At 41.9% G+C, this 22,613-nt stretch overlaps 1 protein-coding gene across 2 annotated transcripts in view; it reads right to left on the bottom strand.

The window, feature by feature from the left end:
- BMF (Bcl2 modifying factor) overlaps positions 1-22,613 on the bottom strand; it is a 33,574-nt gene that overhangs the window by 5,262 nt on the left and 5,699 nt on the right. Inside the window, exon 4 of one of the 2 annotated variants that reach the window (XM_073348808.1) lies at positions 6,521-6,618. In XM_073348808.1, the coding sequence (XP_073204909.1) occupies positions 6,521-6,618 (98 nt within the window). Of the gene's footprint in view, positions 1-4,938; positions 6,619-22,613 lie in introns of those variants that run through there. The other variant, XM_073348807.1, reaches the window with a different exon arrangement.

The following is a 22,613-nucleotide window of genomic DNA, read 5'->3' as shown; positions in this document are numbered from 1 at the left end:
CAGCCTGAACACAGTTGGTCCCGCAAGGGAAGGGTGAAGTAGTGAGGAGCACCGCATTTAGAATGTTTGTTTTCTAAATGATCTATACTCTGTCTATTTCTCAGGTGATTAAGTAAAGAAGTAATAATGTGTTAGATTCTGGTCAAAATGTCTGCGTGTGTTGTATGCTTCACAACTGCCACGTGTCTCCCGAGAGAGTTAAATGGTAACCCAGAAGACACTCACTTTTGGTGGGCTTCCAGAAGCGGGTGCATAAGCTGCAGAAGAGTCTGAAGGGTCAGCACTCTAGGCAAGTGAACACCAGTGTTCCAGCTCTCAAGAGGGGGTACTAGAGAAATGGTCTGTACCTCAAGTATGTGCCTAGGGGCAGTGGCTGAGCTCCAGTCAGGCTCTGGAGACAGACACCTAGGCAGCAGGAGGCTCTGTTCCCTCACAGCAGTCTAGGGAGTAGCCAAAAGAGGGAGCTCAACTAGGACCAGTGACACCATCTTATCCCTTAGAGTCACCGTTCATTTGCATAAAATATACATAATTAGTAGTATAGACCTGCATCTTCCTTGGTAGATTAATGCAAATACATTTGTTAATCATCCATAAAAACCTGCACCTGATCATCTTTGAATGAGCTTGCATAGGAAGTACAAAAAACAGCCAGTAGAAGCCACATTTTAAGAGTCTGGAGGCAGCATATTGTTACCTGTGTTAAGATACAATTTTCAACTTTGTGGATGGAAGTGGAAAGTTTAGCTGTGCAGCTCCTATTAGCAACAGCCTTGTAAAGCCCAGTGTACTGTGGTGATAATACAGCCTCAAAAGCTTCATATTTCACGTATTTCATAATTCAGTCACCAGTGGGCTTAGAAAAACCTGTTTTTTTCCCCTGTACAAAGACAGCATATTAAAGGAAAATCTTGGTTTAGCTGCAGAGGTTGGTATGGGGTAGGTAACAGGGAGTATACACATGGATCTACCAGCCATTTACAAAGTTTACCAACCAAAGTTGTACTTCCATATTATTTTACCAAATTACAGGCCTATTGGGCAATTTGTGAAGGTTCGGATCACTAGAATGGAGTGTCATACAGCCATTAAACCATACAAAAAGCAAAAGAACAGAATACATAGCATTTAACAATTTTATTAAAAATTGTACCAGTTATTAGAAAAAAATTCCAAGTATTAAAAAGCACCAGAGAGAAAGCACAGAGCAAATATACTGCACAGATACAAAAAAGGAGCTCCTCCCAGTCACCATCACTACAGGCAGGAGTCCTGGAGGCACACAGCCAAGATAAACAAAATGCTACATTCTCACTGGGTCTCAGTCCATGGCAGAGAGGGCGTGTGCACTTCAGGACTAGTCTAGACAAAGATTTCACAGGAGAGCATCGGCTGTACTTCTTCAGCTGGGAGAACATAAGATTCATTCAGCAGGGACACTCTATGAAAGGTTAAGAGCATTTTAAACAATACATTGAGAACCTCTCTCCCCCTCATCTTTTTGATTCTCCAAGGCAGCCACTGGAGGCAATTAATTACTCCAAAGTTTAAAAATGAAACCTCTCCAACAAGAGTAGAAAAGTCCAGGGGGAAATGAAGCTGCACGTCAAAATATGCTCATCTATGGATCTTTAAAGAGAAATGCAGAGGAGATTTGAATACATTTCTGATACCACAGAAGGAAAGGAAGAGGATTTGGAAAAGAAAGAGATACATTCAAGTTGGGAGGAGGGGGGTGGTTGTTTTTTTTTTTTTTTAAGTAGTCTAACTTTGGGCACCAAAAGTCCATATTTAGTGTCAGGATTTTCAAAAGCACCAAACTCTCTTAGGTGCTTTTGAAAATCCCCCACTAGGAGCCTAACTTTAAGCACCCATTTAGTAAGATCATAGCCATGTTTGTCTTCTTACATCATGTGACTACAACACATCAGTGAGAAGGGAGAAGTGTTACATCCCCCTTCTACCCTCAACCTTTCCTCAGAGTAGTATAACCAAACTGGAGTGGTCTTCTGAGGGGTGCAGGCCTAAAGTAGTCTCCCTGGAGCTGAAGAGTCTGTGGCGATGCTCTCCTGGGGATGAATCCACAAATCAGGGAGACTCCACTTGATTTTTAAAGATAACTTTGTACATGCAAAATCTTCATAATAAAATTTAAAACAGTTTAAAGATCTACACTTCCCACCCCCTCCCTCCACTCCCCAAAGGCAGCAAATCGTCTGAAGACAGAACTGGAAAATGGCTTTTAAAAAACTCTACAGATTTAAGTTTCACTTCCCAGAAACCAACTTCCAGCATGGGATTCATAGGAAGAGACCCTCCCATCTGTGGGGGAAGGGGGTGGGAGGTGTGGAAGAAAAAAGGAGGGGTGGGGGGGATGTCAGACTGCCTTTTTATGTAAACACACAGACACATACAGGCATACACACAATTACATTCCAGTGCATTCAATGTGTTTAGTCTTTTTCTGCTTTTCCTTATCGGCAAGAACTAAGTGGTGTTCTACCTGTGTGAATGTGTACAAACCAAAGAAATAATGATCATAAGAGCTTTTTAGGAATTGTAAGAGATCTTGAACACTCTCTCACCAATTCCTTGAGGTATTTTTTTCTTTCTGAAACAAATCAAAAGCAACAGGGAGGTGTTGGGTTTTTGTTTTTTTTTTAAATGACCACAAATGCCAATTTAAAAACAATATTCTTTGGAATGACTATGAATAGCTTTGCTGTCAGCTCTTAATACTCTGTATCACTTGACCCACCTGCAGAACTCCCATTAGTGTGAATGGGCATTGCAGAGATGAATCAAGGGCATTATATCCTGTCAAGGTTGCTCATAGTAATTAATATGAGCCTTCCCTTTAAGCAAAGTAGGGCTGTTAGTAAAACCACCCCTTGAATGTACCTGATATGTTCCCATATGGAACAATGGGCACATGTTCCATATGGGCAATGGAAGGGGACAATGCTACATAACAATCCATTATTTCCTGAAGATGATGAGCTGGTAAAAGTAGTGACCAAATCCTGCTCCCTTTGAAGTCAACAGCAGAATCCCCCTGGACATCAAAGAAGTAGATTAAGATCCTTAGGTTTAGGGTTGATAGAACCCTGGTTCCTTTCTCCAAGATATGCAAATATGAGATGTTAAAGAAAAACATCAGTGGTTGTTAAACCTCTAGTTAAAGGCAGCATGTTGCAGGAGTCAGACTTTGTCTAGGACTAGTCCTGTATCTACAGTGAAGTCTGGTTTATAATCCAGCCTTCACTGTAAATACAAGAACAAGTGAATTCTAATTTAAGACCTTGGAAGAGACAGTTTTGATAAATCCATTGCTAGCAGTGGACATCATGGCCAGGAAAGGCTCCCTCTCTCAGTGAGCCAAACAATTCTGTACAGTTAGATGGACTACAAAACTATTTCAGCAATTTATTCCCCCCACTAAGAAGGGTGTTATTATAGAATAAGCTAATGAGGGCAGACCATCATTAAGTGCCTATACCAAACTTGCTATTCCATTTTACACTTCTGTCGTGGTTGGCTGAGCAGTCCAGGGAGACTTATTTGCTTTTCGGTTTAACTGACCAGGCTGGAATTTAAGGAAGAAAGATGATGCTAGTTTGATTTCTTGATATGGTGATGAAGTAGTGTTCTAAAATCAGATGGGCTTGCCCAATTTTTGCACACTTCATAAGACTGTTATTAATCTGACCCCTCTGTGACGGTTGAAAGGATTTCAGCCAATCAGTAGGGAAATGAGTGTGCATGACCTAGGTCTGCGCCATACTGGTTAACAGCTTTATTTCATTCCTTCCCCACTGCAACCTCTAAAGCTCCACTCCCCTCTCCCTCAGTTTCCTTGACAAGCCTACACCTCATGAGTGATAGGTATAATAGGCCTCCCCTGGCACTGCCACAGCAACCGGACCCCCAGTTGTGGGGTTTGGCAGCGAAGTTTTTGCTTTATTATGCCCCATGCAGGTTCCGGAAGTATGTGCTGTTCAGCTTCCTGGGTTATCAGTAATCTCTCTGGATTCCAGGGAAATTACTGATGAACCCAGGAAGCTGAATAGCACATACTGCCTCATCAGCTGCCCCAGAACCTGCATGGGGCATATCAAAAGCATCTTTGAAGAGACGCTTTTCCTCCAGGCTGCTTGGGTCTGGGGAGGGGAGTGGAGGCATGGCTGCAGCTAGCCCGGGGCTCCTCCGGCCAAGGTAGGGGCATGCCTGGGGCTTCTCTGGGCAGGGGTCTTGTGGCTCTGGGCTGCAGCAGGGAGGAGGACAACAGGGTCTTGGGGCTCCAGCTGCAGGCAGAAGGGATGGAGCCAGGGGTTAACTTCCCCAAAGGGGGGCTCCACTTGCTGCCTATGCTACACCTTCAGTTCTAAGGGGGCTCTCCCCAAGGTCCAGATTCTGAGGGCTCACTCCCCTCAATCCAGTCTGTGCTCACCCCACTCCTCAGGCTTGCTTCCTATTTAAACCCCTGTTCTCCAGGCACCACACACCCCAAGTGACTCTGTTTTGCAGAGCCATGGAAGGTATTTCAGGAAATAGGGAGCAGCTTCCAGTACCGCTACAAAGTAATCAATGACAGGTACCACTCACATCCCACTGCATAACTCCATAGTGCACGTGCTTAACTAAAATGAAACAAAGCTAACTTAAGAATCATTGTTCTGAACTCCTGACCATCCCAGAGGAACACATTACTCTGCATAATGTAGCTTTAGCTAGGGGGTGGAGAAACAAAAAAGTCAGTTTGCATGAGGAACCCCATTTGTACTGAACGATCGCAGCAGAGCTATGTAAGCGGAGAGGGTTCTGGGAGCTGGTTTGGAGAGGGCTAGACAACTCCTGCCATGAAAAAGCAGAATGCCAGTCAAGAGATGGGATTGAGAAATAGAGGGGAAGCATCCAAATACAAATATGTGCTACAAATCATTACCAGGCACTTTAATGGGGTTACTGAGGGTACATGGTAACTGGGTCATTACAAATGTCCGAGATGGAAACAGACTTGAAGGGCAAGAAAAAATAAAGGCGGGGGGGGGGGGGGAGGGGAAGTGGAGGGGAAGGAGAATGTGCAAGAAAACTCTTCCAATACAGTGATTCTTTACTGTTCATTAGGCTTCAAAGCAGACCAGGAGCTCCAGAACCCCTCTGTGTTGACAGCTGTAGCAAGACTGAAGGGCAACTGTCCAGAAAGATTTTTCCTAGTGTTAGTTTTATAATTTGTGATTTAGAATTAGCTCTGGGCAAGTATGGAAACAGTCTGTGGAAAGCAGAGTCTATATTCTTTTCCCTTAGTATTTCACACTTCATAAACAAACGAAACCCAAATTTTTGGGGTAGGTAGTTCCCCATCCCTGTTCCAAGAGTGGCAGCCAAACAGATTTAAAAACACCAGACAGTCACAAGTGAATGACAATGAACTATCACTCCAAGTAGTATTTCTGTTGTCAGTGTACACGAATATCACTTCCAGTATTACTCATTAGAATAGACCGATCACTTGTACAAACCTGCAGTGTAGGGGTTCAAAGTAATTACTAACTAATCTCCTAGTCAAATCATGAAGCAAACGTATCAGATGCTTGGGATCTGAATCTTCTTAACAGCGCATATGATAGGGAGGGGGGAAAAAATCCACCAGAGCACTAACAAAAATATACAGATTAACAATTCCAGAAGAATGATGCTTAGATTATATTCCATCTTTAACAGCTCTATCCTGGTTTATGGGGACAGTATATAGTGTACAGGACCAAACAGCCCTTTGCACAAAGATACTGAAGAGTCACCAACATCTTCTGAAAGATTCTGGACTCTAACAGAAACAATTCCATCTATTAGTGGCAATGACAAAGAGCGACTTCATGTGAAGAATGGCCCAAGTTGGGCCAATTAAGTCATTAAACAAAGCTAGATTTTTACATATCTCCCTGGTAATAAAATTCAGGGAAATAAACAAACAGTGACCCACCTGCTGCTGTACATAAACTACTTAAGTGTAATTGTTTCTAAAAAGAACTTTTTTCAAAGTTATCCCATAGAGGAGTCAAGTGTCTCTAATCCGGAAGTAGCCTAAAGTACATTTAGAGCCATCAGTCCCAGACACCATCATTAACTAGCAGCCAAAATTACAAAATGCTGCATTCTATCAATTAAAAAACAAAAACAGAGCAGAGGAACCTGTTTGTCTACTACCTGCCTCACTTGCATAGAGGTTACTGATTTGGGGAATCAGCAGCAAGCTTTACCAAACACATCTAAGTTCTAAGACTTTCCTTCAACAGTGTTGGACAAGCGCTCCCAGCCTCATCAGGCACGAAGCAGTAAAGAAGAGTCCCGGGGGGGGGGGGGGAGGGAAAAAAAAAAAAAAAGCTTGAGAAGATGAGTAAGAGTTTGACAAAGTCCTCACATCCGGCCCGCGGTGTGCATGTCTCTCTCCCCCAGACCAGTGTTTGTTCAGTGCTCCCTGCAGGCTGGATGTGACCTGGAACAGGTGGAGGAGTCTCACCTCTGACCTACGTGGTTCCTGTTCGCCTCCACATTTAAGGCCAAGTTATGTAGGAAGAGAAGGATCTGCCACCACACTTGATTTCTGTTCTGCTGATGCTGTAAAGGAGAATGATTGAAACAAGGTTATTTATATTTTACAATTGCAACATACCACTTATCTTTTCCAATAAAAACTCAGTTACTTTTCAAGAGCAGACACTTTAATCCCATCAGCACGACAAGGGGCGGGGGGGGAAGGAGGGGAGAAGAGGTAGGGGGTGGGGAGAATGATAAGTTCTCCAGAAATAATTATAGCTCTAACATCAGAATTTAAAAAAAAAAAAAAAAGAGCAGACCCTTATGCATTGTGCACAAGAGGATTAAACCTTTTTTTGCTTGCAGGATTTTGCAGAGTTTAGCCAAGTGCTGTTTTTAATCAGATGGGCTTCTGAGCCTCTCAAAAGGCCCAGCTGCATGAACAAACAACTTTCTTAAAAAAAAGTTACCCCCCTTCTTCACCCCAAAAGTGGAAAAAAAAAAAGTAACTGGTGATCCATCTGTAAGTGATTTGACACCGTGAAGGTCAAAGGGTTAATCTTCAATTTAAACCACACTGCTGAGGCAGCAAAACTCTGATTTCATCCAGTACAAGAAAACACTCGTGCGCGCACACACTCCCCCACTCCCTCCCCCCCATCACATTTTCCTTCCCAGCATCTCCAAGATAATACTGCCCTTTTTATAGCTACTTTTGACAGTAAGCCATAAATAATCAGCCTTGGAGCCCTTTCCTACCGACTGGAGCCAATTAAACCTTAAGCAAGAACATACTTACCCCCCCCCAAAAAAAAAGAAAAAAAAAGAAAAGAGAAAAGAGAAAAAGAAACAAAGAAAGAAAAAAGCAAGAGGTTATTTCAGGTCCCACTGTCAAGCAATGAAGTTTGAAAGTTAAGTTTCAGGGGACATCAGACCTCATAATGCTGCTTTTGGGAAGGAATGCTGTCCCCTCTTTTGTTATATGTAATCACCTCTCTGAAAGTGTTCTCCATTATACCCCCCCCCCCCTTGTTCTTTAATGGCATCTCATACAAACAGGTGGGTTTCTCTTTACACTGCACAATCTGGGATACTATTTCACATCCCTAACCAACCTTCAATTAAAAGGCCAGTTCTTGTTTTCTCATCCAGAATTACCTATTTGTTAAGCCAAGCTAGTGACCATTTAAAAAAAAAAATCCCAAGCAGACAAGGAATAGAAAGCTGGTTTACAGCAACTTCACCTTAGCATATGAGAGCATTACAGAGTACTGAAGCACTCTATATAAACAAGGTGTTTCAACTTTAATTAGTCCAACAGGGCAAATTCACATAAGCATGAGCTAGAAAAAGAGAGAACACCTTAGCTGTAGTTTGCATACTAGAATTGTTTCAAGAGAAATATCCAAAACATTCCAATAAACTCTTTATATTGTGCTCATGCTTTCCGGAGACTAGAACTGCAGAAAAGGTGCAACATGAACCTCAAATGCACTCAAATTAGGCCTTGGAAAGTATATGCGCTGGATTCCCTAACCCAGCAGCAGTTCGTTCAATATTTTATTCTTCTCCACAAGACTTAAATGTGTCCCCAGATTTAGGAGGGTTTACACTGTTCTAATTACAATGTGCCAATGTCTTTCTGTTCAGAACATGGCCCACGACAGCCATTCGGGAGACTGGCATCATTCGTTCCAAACAGCCCCAGGCTTAAAATCCACAAGCAACCTGTCCTAGAGTGTGGTTACATTCATAGGTGAGAACATTCCCACCATGCAACTCTTGACAATACTATCTTCTAGTGTTGGGTTAATGTCATAATGAACCCCTAAAATGTTCTTAAGGAGGCAGATGCGTTTGGTTTCCCTTTATTCTTATAACCAACCCTACATTCCTTTTTGTCAGAAACTTTGGAGATCTCTCTTCCTTCCCCTACCCCAAGCCACATTTCAGAACCTATTCTGACACGCATGTGCAACCAAGACTCCTGACAGCATATCCAGAAAACATGTTTTCACCAACTCATTTGAGACCACCAACCCAAATGCATTATAAATAAGGTCTTCAGAGTAGCCTGCCGTAAGCATACTGTAGTATATATGAAGGTGCAATAGATTTTCCCCATCTCCACCACTTAGCAAACTATGGGAAAGAGCTGGTGCAAAAACTAAAGATGCTCCAAAGGAAATGCAGGCAGATTTCATATGTTCATCAAGATTTATTACTTCGTTGTATTTGTGACCAAACAAATAGGCTGGTCTTTAAGAAATCTGGAGAGAAATTTAAGAGATAGCCTTAAGTTGTCTCAAAAATAAATTTGGAACATAGAACAGTTTAACTGGTGGCACTCCTTTCCCATCTGCTCAAGTGACATTTGTCAAAGTGCTTAGTTTGGGGCAAGAGGTGCACTAGTTTAAAGTGCATGCAATTTATACTGCTATACATTTACATGGGCGCAAATGGTTAGCGTACATATGAAACCAAGTCCCATACACTGCTGCCCTATTTCAGGTAGGAGGTTGCCTTGAGTTTTGCTCGAGTTTCTTATGCAATGTATTATGTTTCTAAATGTTTATCTTCTCACTTTCCCACAGCTCAATAGGCAAACTTCAGAAGAAAAATAATTATGTGTTTGTGCTTTATTATGATGGGCAAAGGAAATCTGAAATTATTTCCTCCCACCAAAAAATGGCTTTTCCTACTTACTTTTTATACATCAGAAATTCAGGCCTTTTTTACCTTGGAAGACTCACTGGACAGCTGGAGAGCTAGTAGAATCTGACATCACAAGAACTAAAGAAGTGAAACCTGATTGAGCAAGGAAGTTATTTTATCCAGACTCTGTTCTGTGTTTGTTTTCATTGATACCCATTTGAGTTAAACACTAGGAAAACGCCATCTTAGTGCAAAACAAAGGTGGGGGAAAAAATCAGAGTAGGTAATGTGCAAAAAAACCCTGTATTAAATTATTAACAAAAAACTCTCAAGCCTTTTTTTATGTCAAAGCAGCAAAAGAAGGGCACATACTTAGTATTTGCACTCCCCCTCTTCCCTTATTTTGCTCTTCACCTTCTCCCTCTAATAAAATAAATAACGCCACCAAGCTTTTCATCAGCAGATCTCAGTGTGTTACAAAGAAGGTTGGTATCATTATTCCCAATTCACACATGGGGAAATTAAGGCACAGAGAGGTGAAATGACTTGCCTAAGGTCACCCAGCACGCCAGCAGCAGAGCTAGGCATAGAACCCAGATCTTTAGAGTCCCCGTGCTCTAGACCTCACTGTCTTTTTATATTTTCCAATTTAGTCAGATTCAAGAGCATCACTTCCTCAGTGACAGGATGAATGTCAGATAAAAATCAACGGTATCAATTTAAATGTGAGACAAGAGACATGGAGGGAAGATAGCAGATGATCTCGGCAGTAAGGATGGAAAAGCCAGTTCAGAAAAAGAACTTACCCAAACCTGAATAGGACCTTCTTGGAAGTTTCAGTAAGTTCAAGTAACTTTTCAAATTCAAGTAACATGCCTCTGCCAGAACTGGGAGCAAAATACTCAAATATCACAAGAGAGGATTTTTTCCAAGGTACTGTTTGCCTGCCAGAAAGGACCAGAAATATCAGGAGAGCCGGTTCATGAGATTTCCAGTTGGATTTCTCAGTCACACAGCCTTGAGATTTACCCATCACTACCTCGTGGTGCAGGATTTATATTCTTCCCAAGGCTGATTCTAACCCACAATATCCCTGCCAAAAGTAATTCATTTCGTAACCTTACTCTGGGAGAAAATATTAGGGAAATATAAACTGTTAATGACTCTAGAAGGGAACTAGTCTGTGACTAAAGCAGACGAGAGTTATACACTAGAGTGACACAAAGGTTGAGGCAGATGAAACAGCTTCCTGTTGTAGCTGCAGCCTTTTAAGGAGGATATCCTTATGAGACTCTCTGTCCAAGCTGTTATCATGGATGTTTCAGTAAGTCACAAGAAAGGTAATTTTACGAGAAATGTGTGCTATATAGCAACAGTCAGCTAACAAACCTAAATTCCATTCCCAGAACCATGCTCATATCAGCCAGGATGCCTTTACATAAACAAGTTAATAAAGAACATAAGAGCCATGATGGGAGGGAGGAAGTGTGCCAAAAATGGAATAGGGACAAGAATTGGCAACAGATGTTTTCGATAATCAATATCCTACTGGGTGTTGCACAGTGTGCACAATAAGTGATATGTCTCATATATAAAAACATCTGTCAACCAACCAATCGGCATCCCAGTTCTTGTGTCAAAGCACTTTTATTCATATTCTGCCCTTGGATACAAGTCTGTGGCTCAAGATGATTTCAGGGGATGTGATACACAGTTAAAGACAAAATGCGTCACTTTGGATGTGGCTCTTAGAATCACAGGTAGCAGCTGATTGGTAGATGAAGAGGTTGGTTTTTTTTTCCCCCCATGCTGGAGAAGCAGCTGTGGATTCCTTCCTTACAAAACAAACTGTCTCACACATACATTTCTTTAGAGAAAGTACCATTGGTGGTACCTTTTGTAGAAGACCATGTACCTTTGTTCACAGTATGGGTGTCAGTCGCTCTCTGCTTTGCTTCATAGTTCTTACCCCAAGTGGTTCTTCAAGGACCAAATTCTGTTCCCACCAGAGTCAGTGGCCAAACTTTTGTTGAAGTCAGTGGGACAAAGATTTGGTAGTAAGTGGCAACACTGGTAAACAGGAACATCAGTGGATGTGTGTCTAGGATGTGCGTCCCTTTTTAATGGCCAGTACAAATCTTGGCAAAAAGTTGCTACTTCTTGCAAAGAAGCAAAAAACACTTGCAACCGAGGAGCAGTTGTTGATTCACTGTTGAAAGCTACATTTAGTTCCAGGTGGCTAGAGGCACATTTGTGCTACCCCAAAACAGATTTGAGTTTAGTAAGACTGGGAAGTCACATTCCCCAAGGCAACAGAAATCATGGATGATGTCCCAGCTGAAAAAAGAACAGGAAGACTTGTGGCACTTTAGAGCCTAACAAATTTATTAGAGCATAAGCTTTCGTGAGCTACAGCTCACTTCATCGGATGCACAGAATGGAACAGACAGACACAGATAAGTTGGAAGCTACCATACAAACTGTAAGAGGCTAATTAGTTAAGATGAGCTATCATCAGCAGGTGAAAAAAAACTTTTGTAGTGATAATCTACAAAAGTACTAATTAACTAGTTAGCCTCTCACAGTTTGTATAGTAACTTACAACTTATCTGTGTGTTTGTATTTTATTTATATATCTATCTATCTATAGAGAGAGCGCACACGCGCACGAAAGCTTAGGCTCTAATAAATTGGTTAGTCTCTAAGGTGCCACAAGTCCTCCTGTTCTTTCTGCGGATACAGACTAACACTGCTGCTACTCTGAAACCAGCTAGAAAAGGAAATGATGGGAGGGGACAAAGGAAGTCACACTACAACCTCGTGAGCGCCTAATGACTAGGGAATAATACACCTGCGAAAAAGTAAAAATAGTGGGAGAGAGAAAATTGACTGATTTAGAAGGAGCTCCATTCTCTTGCTGCCACACTCAGAATAGGATTGTGTTGTGATAATTGCAAATTTACTGTAATTTTTACTGCCTGCAAATTTACTCTAATTATGAGCTCAACTGTAACAAGTATGTGACAGTTCATAAGATGTCACAATAACCTATAATAAAAAACATTGATGAGAAAAGGTATGTGTGACATTGCACTCTATATGATTTTATAAAAATATGCTAATGAGTATGAATATAATGTAACTGGAATATGTTTCATGCAGAAGGTCTCTTGTAAGGTATCATTACAAAGCTTATCTGCTGAGTGTGGTCATCCTATTTGTATAAATGTATCATTTTTGTATCTAAAATTAGAAATATGAAATATAATTGAGGGCCTATTGTAATTATGCAAAGTGTGGGCCATTAATGGTAGTTTGGAATCTTAATGGCTCCCATTAACCAGGATAATTACCTGTAGATGGCTCTGTTTTACTTGTAAGTCTTCCTGTATACCTGTGGGCTGGCAAGTGGATAATGAAGTCTTACAGTGACATGTGATCATGTCACCTGAACTGGAATCCATCTTTAACCTGGTGCTTTTCCATTGAGAAGGAGGGGTGGGAACCCAGACAAAGGATTCCCACCTTATGCAAAAGATATATAAGTGGGTGGAAGAGAACAAAGGGAGTGGCCATCATGAGAAATCCCCTAGCTCCCACCTGAGCTGGAACAAGGGCTGTACCAGGGGAAAGGATTGTGCCCAGACTAGGAAGGTGTCCAGTCTGTGAAAGAAACATCTCTGAGGGTGAGATCTGATCTGTATTCAGTTTTATTACTGTACTAGACTTAGACTTGCGTGTTTTATTTTATTTTGCTTGGTAATTTATTTTATTCCATCTGTTACTACCTGGAACCACTTAAATCCTACTTTCTGTATTTGATAAAAATCACTTTTTACTTATTAATTAACCCAGAGTATGTATTAATACCTGGGGGGGGGGGGCAAACAGCTGTGCATCTATCAGTGTTCTAGAGGGCAAACAATTTAGGAGTTTTACCCTGTATAAGCTTTATACAGGGCAAAATGGATTTATTTGGGGTTTGGACCCCATTGGGAGTTGGGCATCTGAGTGTCAGACAGGAACACTTCCTAAGTTGCTTTCAGTTAGTCTGCAGCTTTGGGGCACGTGGTTCAGACCCTGGGTCTGTGTTGGAGCAGACTGGTGTGTCTGGCTCAGCAAGACAGGGTGCTGCAGTCTCAAGCTGGCAGGGAAAACAGGGGCAGAAGTAGTCTTGACACATCAGTTGGCAGCCCAAGGGGGTTTCTGTGATCCAACACGTCACAGTATGAAAAAGAGAGGAAGACAATCTAAACCAAAAGGGCTGGCTGGGATGATTTAATTGGGGATTGGTCCTGCTTTGAGCAGGGGGTTGGACTAGATGACCTCCTGAGGTCCCTTCCAACCCTGATATTCTATGATTCTAATGTAACTCAAGGATTGTGTTAAAATCACCCTTGGGAAACAAGAAAATGGGTCCAGAAATTAATAAGCCAAAATTGGCATGTTAGATATTAAGCCTAACTGGTGGACAAAATAATGAGAGGATGGGCTATTTCACCCATCACTCCCTTTTTGGTTCCTTAAAGAAAGACACTTTGTGGGGAAAAATAAGGAAGAACAGATGAAGGCTACCAGAGTGAGCTTCATCAACATTGCTGCCGCTCCCACCACACCCAGGCCTTCGTCACCCAGATTCTGAGAAATGTCCTGACCAGACCAAGCCAGAGAGGAACCCAGATGACATCACCACCTCTACCAGCTCCAGCTGAATCCCAACCACCACCTGGGATACACCAGGATTGGACTCTAGCCGCAGGCTGGAGCTGTTGTAATTGCTGCTATCTCAACTCACTTCTTCTCTTTCCCCCCGCTCCTCCCCCAAGGACAGTTATTACCATCTTAGATACCACCTAAAACAGTGGTTCTCAACCTGTGGTCCCCCAACTGCTGGGGGTCTGCGGATTATGTCTTAGTGGTCCGCAAAAGACAGACTGAAAAGTAACAACAGAATTCAACTATACATACAGACAATAAGTTTCCAAAGGGGTCCACACCTCCATTCAAAATTTCCAAAGGCATCCGCAAACGAAAAAATGTTGAGAACCACTGATCTAAGACAGGTTTCAGAGGAGCAGCCGTTAGTCTGTATTCGCAAAAAGAAAAGGAGTACTTGTGGCACCTTAGAGACTAACTTAAATTGGTTAGTCTCTAAGGTGCCACAAGTACTCCTTTTCTCTTTGATCTAAGACTGACAGTTTTTCTTTCTAAAAACTCTCTCCAGTTAACAGGGCTGGGGAAAAAAGGGAGGGTGTTAAAATAAAGCCTTATTTAATTTCAAATGCTTCAACTGTTTTCCCTTCTTTTCTTTATCTTTAATAAAAGGTTAAAAAAAGATTTTTAATGGCATGTTTGCCATGGTGCTAAGCAGGCTGAGGTCTCTGTGTACCAAGCCCTAAACCTTGTTAAACACTGTTTAACGTTGGACAGGGACTGTCATGTTAACACATTTGGGCCACTTACTCCATCTAAATTAATGCAGCATTTCTGAAAGGAAGGCAAGATAGATCCTTCCTATAATGGACACCATGGCACCATCATGCAGAAATTAAATTTGTGGAAGAGGGAGAAGTAGTCACAAGCACTATCTGGTTCTTATCATGCACAAATCAGAAGCCAGTTAACATACAGAGAGAAAGCCACTAAACATTTGGGGGTTCAAAATGCAGAGATGGAGGAGACACATGGAAACAAGTTGAAGAGACGCCCAACTGCAGGAGCAGTGGAAGGAATAACACCAACGCTCACCACAAAGGGGATGCCAGGAGTGGCAAGTAACTACCTTTATTAAAAAGACAGGTTCTCCAGCTTGGGGGAAGGTTTGGCAGGTTAATCATTTCTTGACTTTTTTTTAATTCAAAACAACCACCACCATTTACTTGTGCTTTCCTCTTTGAGCTGAGCCTACAGGAAGTGGAAGCAGACAAAAACCATGGCAACAACCGACTGACTTTCAACTTGGAAAGGGCAACTGCTGGCCAGTACTTTCCCAGGCCCCAGGGCTTCCTATCCTATGCAACCTGGCAAGGTTATTTAGTTGTGTTTTCTATTCAGGGTGGAGAGAGAATAAAGGCTCTTCAAGACTCATGGGATCTTTCCATCTGCTGCTGCTTTATGCCCATAGCCCTCGAGACCCTAAGTCATAACCACCATCTATACAGATTGGGACAGGATTCCTTTACAAGTTACTCTAAATCCGTTGCAGGGGTCCAAAATGCCAAAACCCTCCCTAAGCTCCTTCCCTGACAAGAAGTGTCAGCTAAGGACTGACACTCCCACCGCATCCTCCCTAAACTGAACCCTAGGAGATGTGGGAAAATTTCTCTTCTCTGAAAAAGTGTCCCAATCTAGCATGTGGGGTGCTGCCTGCCCAATATGCCTTTGCTCTTCACATCAGCAGAGTACTCCCACGTGGAGAATTTCAGTCAAAGTGGAGGCAGATTTTCTAATTTACTTAGTACTAAACTTACTAAAAGGTTGGAATAAAACTTTGATTTGATTTGGGGTGAAACAAACTAAACCTCCCATTTGGAGACATGGTGCTGGTTGTCAGGAGAACTATGGCTTAACCCAGACCTTAAAGATTAGCTACTAGAGTCCTGTTTTCTAGGTTTACCTTGTTCATAATCCATTCTACTGCATATGCATCAGGGTCTGCCTGACTTTTGTTTTATACAGATCCTTTCCTCACAAAGGGTGAAGTTACAAAGGAGTTTCTGTATCTGATGAAGACAGTGGGCAGAGGGGGCAGGACTAGTCTCCCTATTTCTAGATATAGACATTAAGTAGAAGAGGAGGTAAAAGTAAACCTTTCAGATCTACTGCAAGAAAATACCCAAAGAGACTGAAATGGAACTTTGAACAGAGCAACACGCCCCCACTCCACTGGAAACGCACAAAGACAAGCAATCAGGTGCAGAACTGGAGCCTGTGGTTAGTTCAGCTTCTTGTCAGCAGTTCTGATGACTCAGAGGCTAAATATAGAGAGTGATATAAACAGAGCTGGCTGCAGAGCAAACACTGCTGAACTGACCCATCTCTCACGCATACTCTCTCTGAACCTGGAAGTTGCAAGCCCTCCTGCAAGGGGAGGCTGTCTGCTCCGGAGACTTTTCATTGTGCTGCCAGAGGTGCAGCTCCCTTTCATCACGGGGTTGCATTACATCACATTGCCTAATCAGGGTGAATAAAAGCAGCTCTGCTGCTTTAAAGGGACAGCATACAGCAGAGTAAAGAAAATGTTTGTTTGTAAATAAACCAAGTTCCCTTTGCCAGTGACAAGAATAGTTACTAAAAGATCATAAAGAGTTAATAGGATATTCTTCAGGAGCAAGGAGGAATTTAATTTGCGTTTCTCACTTTGTCTCTTCACTAGAGAGTTTAATTGACATACAAATGTGCTTGTACACATACACCCCCTGCTTTCTTCCTCAATTAATAATCAACCCAAACATCACCCCCATCCCTAGAGAGATCTCAGTGAGATCTAGCAGTCAGAGCAAGGGACTGGAACCAGAGCTCTTGGGTCCTATTCAGTGGTCTGCTCCTCTGTCATTCTGCCACCTTGGGCAAGTCACTACCTTTGTATCCCCCTTTGTAAAATGGGATTTTACTACTTTTAGAGTAAGAAATAGCTGCAGTATCTCAGATGCCACGGTGTGGTAATGACTGAAAAGCGCTGAGTTACTGGTGACCATTGTCCCCAATGACTCTTAAAGGGATGCACTTCAGTTTATAGAGTGCCTTGGGGTCCTATGGTAGCACAAAAAAAATTGTAAGTTATTTATCACAAAACAAGGCTGTAGGCAATGTGAGTGCAATTCATCCCACATCATTTGAGGTGTCCTGCACTGTTTATAGAATCACAGAAATGTAGGGCTGGAAGGGACCCTGAGAGGTCATCAACTTCAGCCTCTTGCACTGAGGCAGGACCAAGCAAATCTTCTAGACCATCCCTGAGAGGTGTTTGTCCAACCTGTTCTTAAAAAGCTCCAGTGAAGGGGATTCTACAACTTCCCTTGGAAACCTGTTCCAGAGCTTAACTACCCTTGTAGTTAGACAGTTTTTCCCAATATGTAATCTAAATCTCCCTTGCAGCAGATTAAACTCATTTTTCCTTGTGCTACTTCAACAGACATGGAAAACAATTGAGCACATCCTCTATGTAACAGTCCTTAAGTCTCCAAATATGTTATCAAGTCCCTGCTCAGTCTTCTTTTCTCAAGACTAAATATGCCTGGTTGTTTTTTTTTTTTGGGTTTTTTTTTAAGCCTTTCCTCCTGGGTCAGGCTCTCTAAACCTTTTCTGATTTTTTTTGCTCTCCTCTGGAATTTCTCCAGTTTTTCCATATCTTTCCTGAAGTGTGGCACCCAGAACTGGACACAGTTCTCCAGCATAGGCCTCACCAGTGCTGAGTAAAGCAGATTTACTGCCGGTGTCCTACATATGACACTGCTAACACACCCCAGAATATTAGCCTTTTTCACAACTGCATCAGATTGTTGACTCGTATTCAGTTTATCCACTATAACCCTCAGATCCTTTTCAGCAATACTACCACCTAACCAGTCGATTTAAGACCAATTTCCTCATTTGTTAAGGTCATTTCGAATATTAATCCTATCTTCCAAAGTGTACGCAATCAGCTTTGTGTCATCTGCACATTTTATAAGCGCACTCTCTGCTCCATTATCCAAGTCATTAATGAAAATATTTTCTAGTCCCAGACTCAGGACTGACCCTTGCAGAATCCTACTAGATATGCCATTCCAGTCTGACAGCAAACTATTGATAACTACTCGGAGTATGGTCTATCAACCAGTTATACACCCACTTTATAGTAATTTAATCTAGACTGCATTTCCCTAGTTTGCTTATGAGAATGTCATGTATTACTGTGTCAAAAGCCTTACAAAAAATCAAGATTTATGTCTATTGCTCCCTCCATCTACTAGGCCAGTAACTCGGTCAAAGAAAGAAATTAGGTTGGTTTAGGATGATTTGTTCTTGCCAAATCTCTGTTGGCTATTCTGTAAAAATGTCTTATCCTCCAGGTGCTTAGAAGTTGATCATTTAATAATTTGTCCCAATATCTTTCAAGGTATCAAATTAGGCTGACTGCTCTATAAATCCCCAGGTCCCCTTTGGTCTTCTATTTAAAAGACAGGTACTATGTTTTTCCCTCTCCAGTCCTCTGGGACCCCACCCATCCTCCATGAATTCCCAAAGATAATAGCTAGTGTTCTGAGATTGTTTCAGCTATTTCCTTAAGTATCCTATGGTGAATTTAATCAGGGTCTTCCAACTTCAATACATTAACTTAATTAACCTGTTATCCCTATTTTGGTTTGCATTCCTTCCCCCTTGTTGTTTATATTGTATTGAGTATCTGGTCACCATTAACCTTTTTAGTAAAGATTGAGGCAAAATAGATATTAAACATCTCAGCCTTCCTGATGTCATCAATTAACAATTTTCCTTCTTCACTAAGTAGAGGACCTACTCTTTCCTTCATCTTTTTCTTTCTCCTAATGTATTTAAAGGCAACAAGGAAGAGGTTATTTAATGTCCCTTGCTAGGTGTAACTCATTTTGTGCCTTGGTCTCTCTGATTTTGTCTCTACACGCATGTGCTATTCTTTTGTACTCCTCCCTAGCAATTCTTCCGTGATTTCACTTTTTGGAAAATTAAAGATCTCCTGATGGAGCCATGTTGGCCTCTCTCTCTTCTTCCTATCTTTCCTTTACATCAGAATAGTTGGCAGCTGTGCATTTAATATGGTCTCCTTGAGAAACTGCCAGCTCTCCAGAACTCTTTTATCCCTTAGATTTTCTTTCCATGGGACTTTACTTAACAGTTCTCCAAGTTCATTTAAGTCTGCTTTTTTCAAGTCCTTTGTCCTAATTCTGCAGCTCTCACTCCTGTCTTTGTTTAGAATCATGAAATCTATAAATTCATGATCACGTTACTCAAACTGCCTTCCTGCTTCAGATTTGCAACCAATTCCTCCCAGCTGGCTAGAATCAACTCTAAAATGGCTGTCCCCTGGTTACTTCCTCCACTTTCTGAAATTCATCCCACATCATTTGAGGTGTCCTGCACTATTATTTCATTTTACTGTGGGGGAAGCACCATATATTTAGGCTGCAATCCCATTGCTATTCCAGAGTTCCCCAGGACACCCCCTTAGGCCCTTTTTATCCCAAGCTAAACCTTTGTTGCAGTTACTTATGTAGAACTCTCAATTTTCCCATAGCGAGGCCTTTTCTTACCCTCTACTCACTGCTTCATTGGCAATTAGAACAGAGCAGGAAACAGTTTCCCTATCCTAAGAGAATTTTGAGAGGTCTAGAATTTCCCCCATCCCAAATCAAGACAAAGTCAAAGTCTCCAATGTTTGCAAAACAAAAACAAACCCCCACCCCTCCAAAAAAAAAAAAAAGATCAAAATATGTTGAAGGATTTTGATAACATTAAAAAAAATTTAATTTCAAGCTTTTTTCTATATATTATATTTCTAAAAATATTTTATATTATATTTATATCAGTTTTGAACCAAAAATTAACCTTTTCATTTTGAAAGTGTTAAAGTAGAATGTTTTGACAATTTGGTAACTTTTGAAAAAAAAATCCCCCAAATGGGAAATTTGTTGAAAATGATCCAGAACAGTTTCAGTTTTGACATATCAGGATTTTTGATGAAAAATGTTTAGTAAAAAAATTTAAAAAAAAATCACTAGACACGTGAGCAACTGTGATGCAGAAAGGGATGGATAAATCTTGGACAATGAATGTCCTGTGCCTACAGCCTATACTGGAGGGTCTTAGACCACAGACTCCCTAATGGATGGATAATCCAAAATGTTTCAAGAAAGGCTTCAGATGATGAATTTGTATAAGAAAAAACATATGTGAAACATGACAAGTTTCACTTTCAAGTGGAAAGTTTTCAGGAGGAAGAATTTATTTTGCTGTTTTTAATTTTACTGCAATGGGCTCATTTCCAGAGACCTGCCCACAACCAGTATGGATCTAGTCCTAAACGTTTCATACACAGGGCCAATGCTCAGGCCAATCACAGTTTTCTTCCTCACAATTAGATCAAGACAATTTGTTAACATACATGGGGAATTTCCAAATAGGGTAGCAATAAATTTCTATTGCTAGGTCCCATTGTTTTCTGAACATGGTCAGCACACCTAAATCAACGGTGAGATTTCCAATGTGTTTGAAGGGGGTTTGTTGTTGGTTGTAATGTACTTATTTACCCACGATAGCTCAGCTCTGATTCAGCATCTGGTTCTCATTGAGGTGCTGCTTTTTTTAACCCAATCTTCCAGCTGACTTGATTGGAGCACAAAGAGGTCAAGAAACTTGTCTGAGGACATGTAGCAAGTCAGTGGCTCCACTTGGAATAAAGCCCAGAACTGTCCTGGGCTACTAGGTCTTTACTCCTAAAGAGACAATTTTACCTTCTGTGACATGATCTTACAGTTGTCCACAGTAGCCAATGTTGGATTTAAGGGATGAGGGAGGGATAGAATAAAACTGGACCCCACAAAATTGCAGCCTGTTCAGTAAGTGCCTTTTCAGTGGGAAATTGCTAAAGTGTTCCACTGAGTTATCACAGCAAGTAAAACTCAGGTTTAAGTGACTTAGGTGCTCACACACGAGCAGCACAGCATATATGCGTGCACGCAACCTACCAATCACAGCAACATCCCAGATTTCCCATTCATGTCCAGTCTACCTCCAGTAAACCAGAAGAGAGTTCTCCAGTGTCTCTCCTGCACACAGAAAGTTGCGTTTTAGCTCCACCTCCTGGTTTCTTGGTACATGGTGGGGGCATTGGGGGGTGGGGGGTAAGAGGGGAGATTACCAGAAGGTATGGAGCCTTAAACAAATGGAGGGCACTATGGGGCATGCAAGAGTGAGGAGAGAACTAAAGGTCCCTTGTGCATAGTTTGAAAAGGGCCCTGCAGAACCATGGACTGACCATAGCAATTCTAAGTAGCAGAGCCTGCATGTGGAAATATTTTCTATAGTAGCCCACATTTGAAAAGCACTTTGAAGAGTAAAACCATGAAGTGCTACATAATATCACATCATTGTAGTAACTCCATACTGGGGATGAAGACGCAATTATTTTATTTGAATATATCACTGCATCAAATGAAGGCATAAAAAGCCTGAATATGCCAAACAGCTAAAAGGACAAATAACTCCAGTACTGGAAGTTTTTCCTACATACTCGTGCAGCAACTGGCACCTATTTTGCCAGCTCAGGATCCACCAAACACTCATATCTGTTGGAAGAACATCCCACTGGCTCTGTTCTTTGTTCCAGGTGTTCAGGAGGTGTGGTTGTGACTATGCTATGATATTCTAAATGTTTCCTATTATAACCCTGGAATCGTGGGCTGTGACCAAGACTCTGAGTTGTTGAAACAGGGCGCCCAGTTTTGGGGTTAGTTTCACAGCAAAATAGAAGCTTTACAGATAAATGGCAGCTCAGGTTTCCTATTCTCAGAGATTGCCCCTTCCACTGCCCCAAAGGACAAACCACAGCCCATCATGAGCCAGCTCGTGTGTCTCTAGGCACTAACTGCCCTTTAAGCAGCAGGCACAGAAGAGCACAGGACTTTATTTATGGATTGTGCCAACAGCCAAAGGAAGTCCTCCACGCAGGGTCAGTAGGGAAGAGAATGCATTGGCACAGATAGGACATTAAAACTCTATGTGGTCGAAGGCACAGCTCCACATTAACACAAGGGCTCAGTACTACCCCTCTCCCAAGGAAAAGAATCCCTGAGCAGTTCTAAATGTCAATACCTATCCCAGTGTCAAGTCCTGCAGAACCACTGGCTGAGATTTCTCACACCTGGTTTTGGTTTTGTTTTTTAAATGGTTGAACAGCTCCCCCTCCTTTTCAACTGTCTGTCCTTCCAGTTCAAACAAAGACACAGGAGCTCCTCCTTGGCTGGCTGCAGGAGCTGGTGGTGCAGGCGGATGCTTTTGTTTACTAACTCTCCCACAAGCTTGGCTGACACGCGATTCGATTCAATTCTAGTCTCCTGGCTCAGTCATTCCCCACGTATGTCCTGCACTGCAGTCAGTCGCATGGCTCTCGCAGTGCCATAGCAGCACACGCTTCTTGCCTGGGGGAGAGGGGAGGGAACAGGCCAAGATTTTCTATTGGGTTTGTTTTTGTTTTTTTGAGGGGGGCATTCTTGGGTGCATTTCCCTGACAAAGACATCGGATAGCTACACTCCCCAGATGGAAAGGGTCAAGTTACAACCAGTTCCACTGCTTCCCTGACAGCAAAGATCGTTACCCTTCCCTTTGCTGTAAGAAGCAAGCACACAGTGAGACAGGGACAGCTAGTAAGAGAGTGCTATTTAGAAGGGGGGGAAATAAACAA

The sequence above is a fragment of the Lepidochelys kempii genome, chromosome 6 (genome assembly GCF_965140265.1).
Source record: "Lepidochelys kempii isolate rLepKem1 chromosome 6, rLepKem1.hap2, whole genome shotgun sequence".
NCBI lineage: Eukaryota > Metazoa > Chordata > Testudines > Cheloniidae > Lepidochelys > Lepidochelys kempii.
Note: the sequence above shows the minus strand (reverse complement) of the source record. Positions and strands in the feature narration are given on the sequence as shown.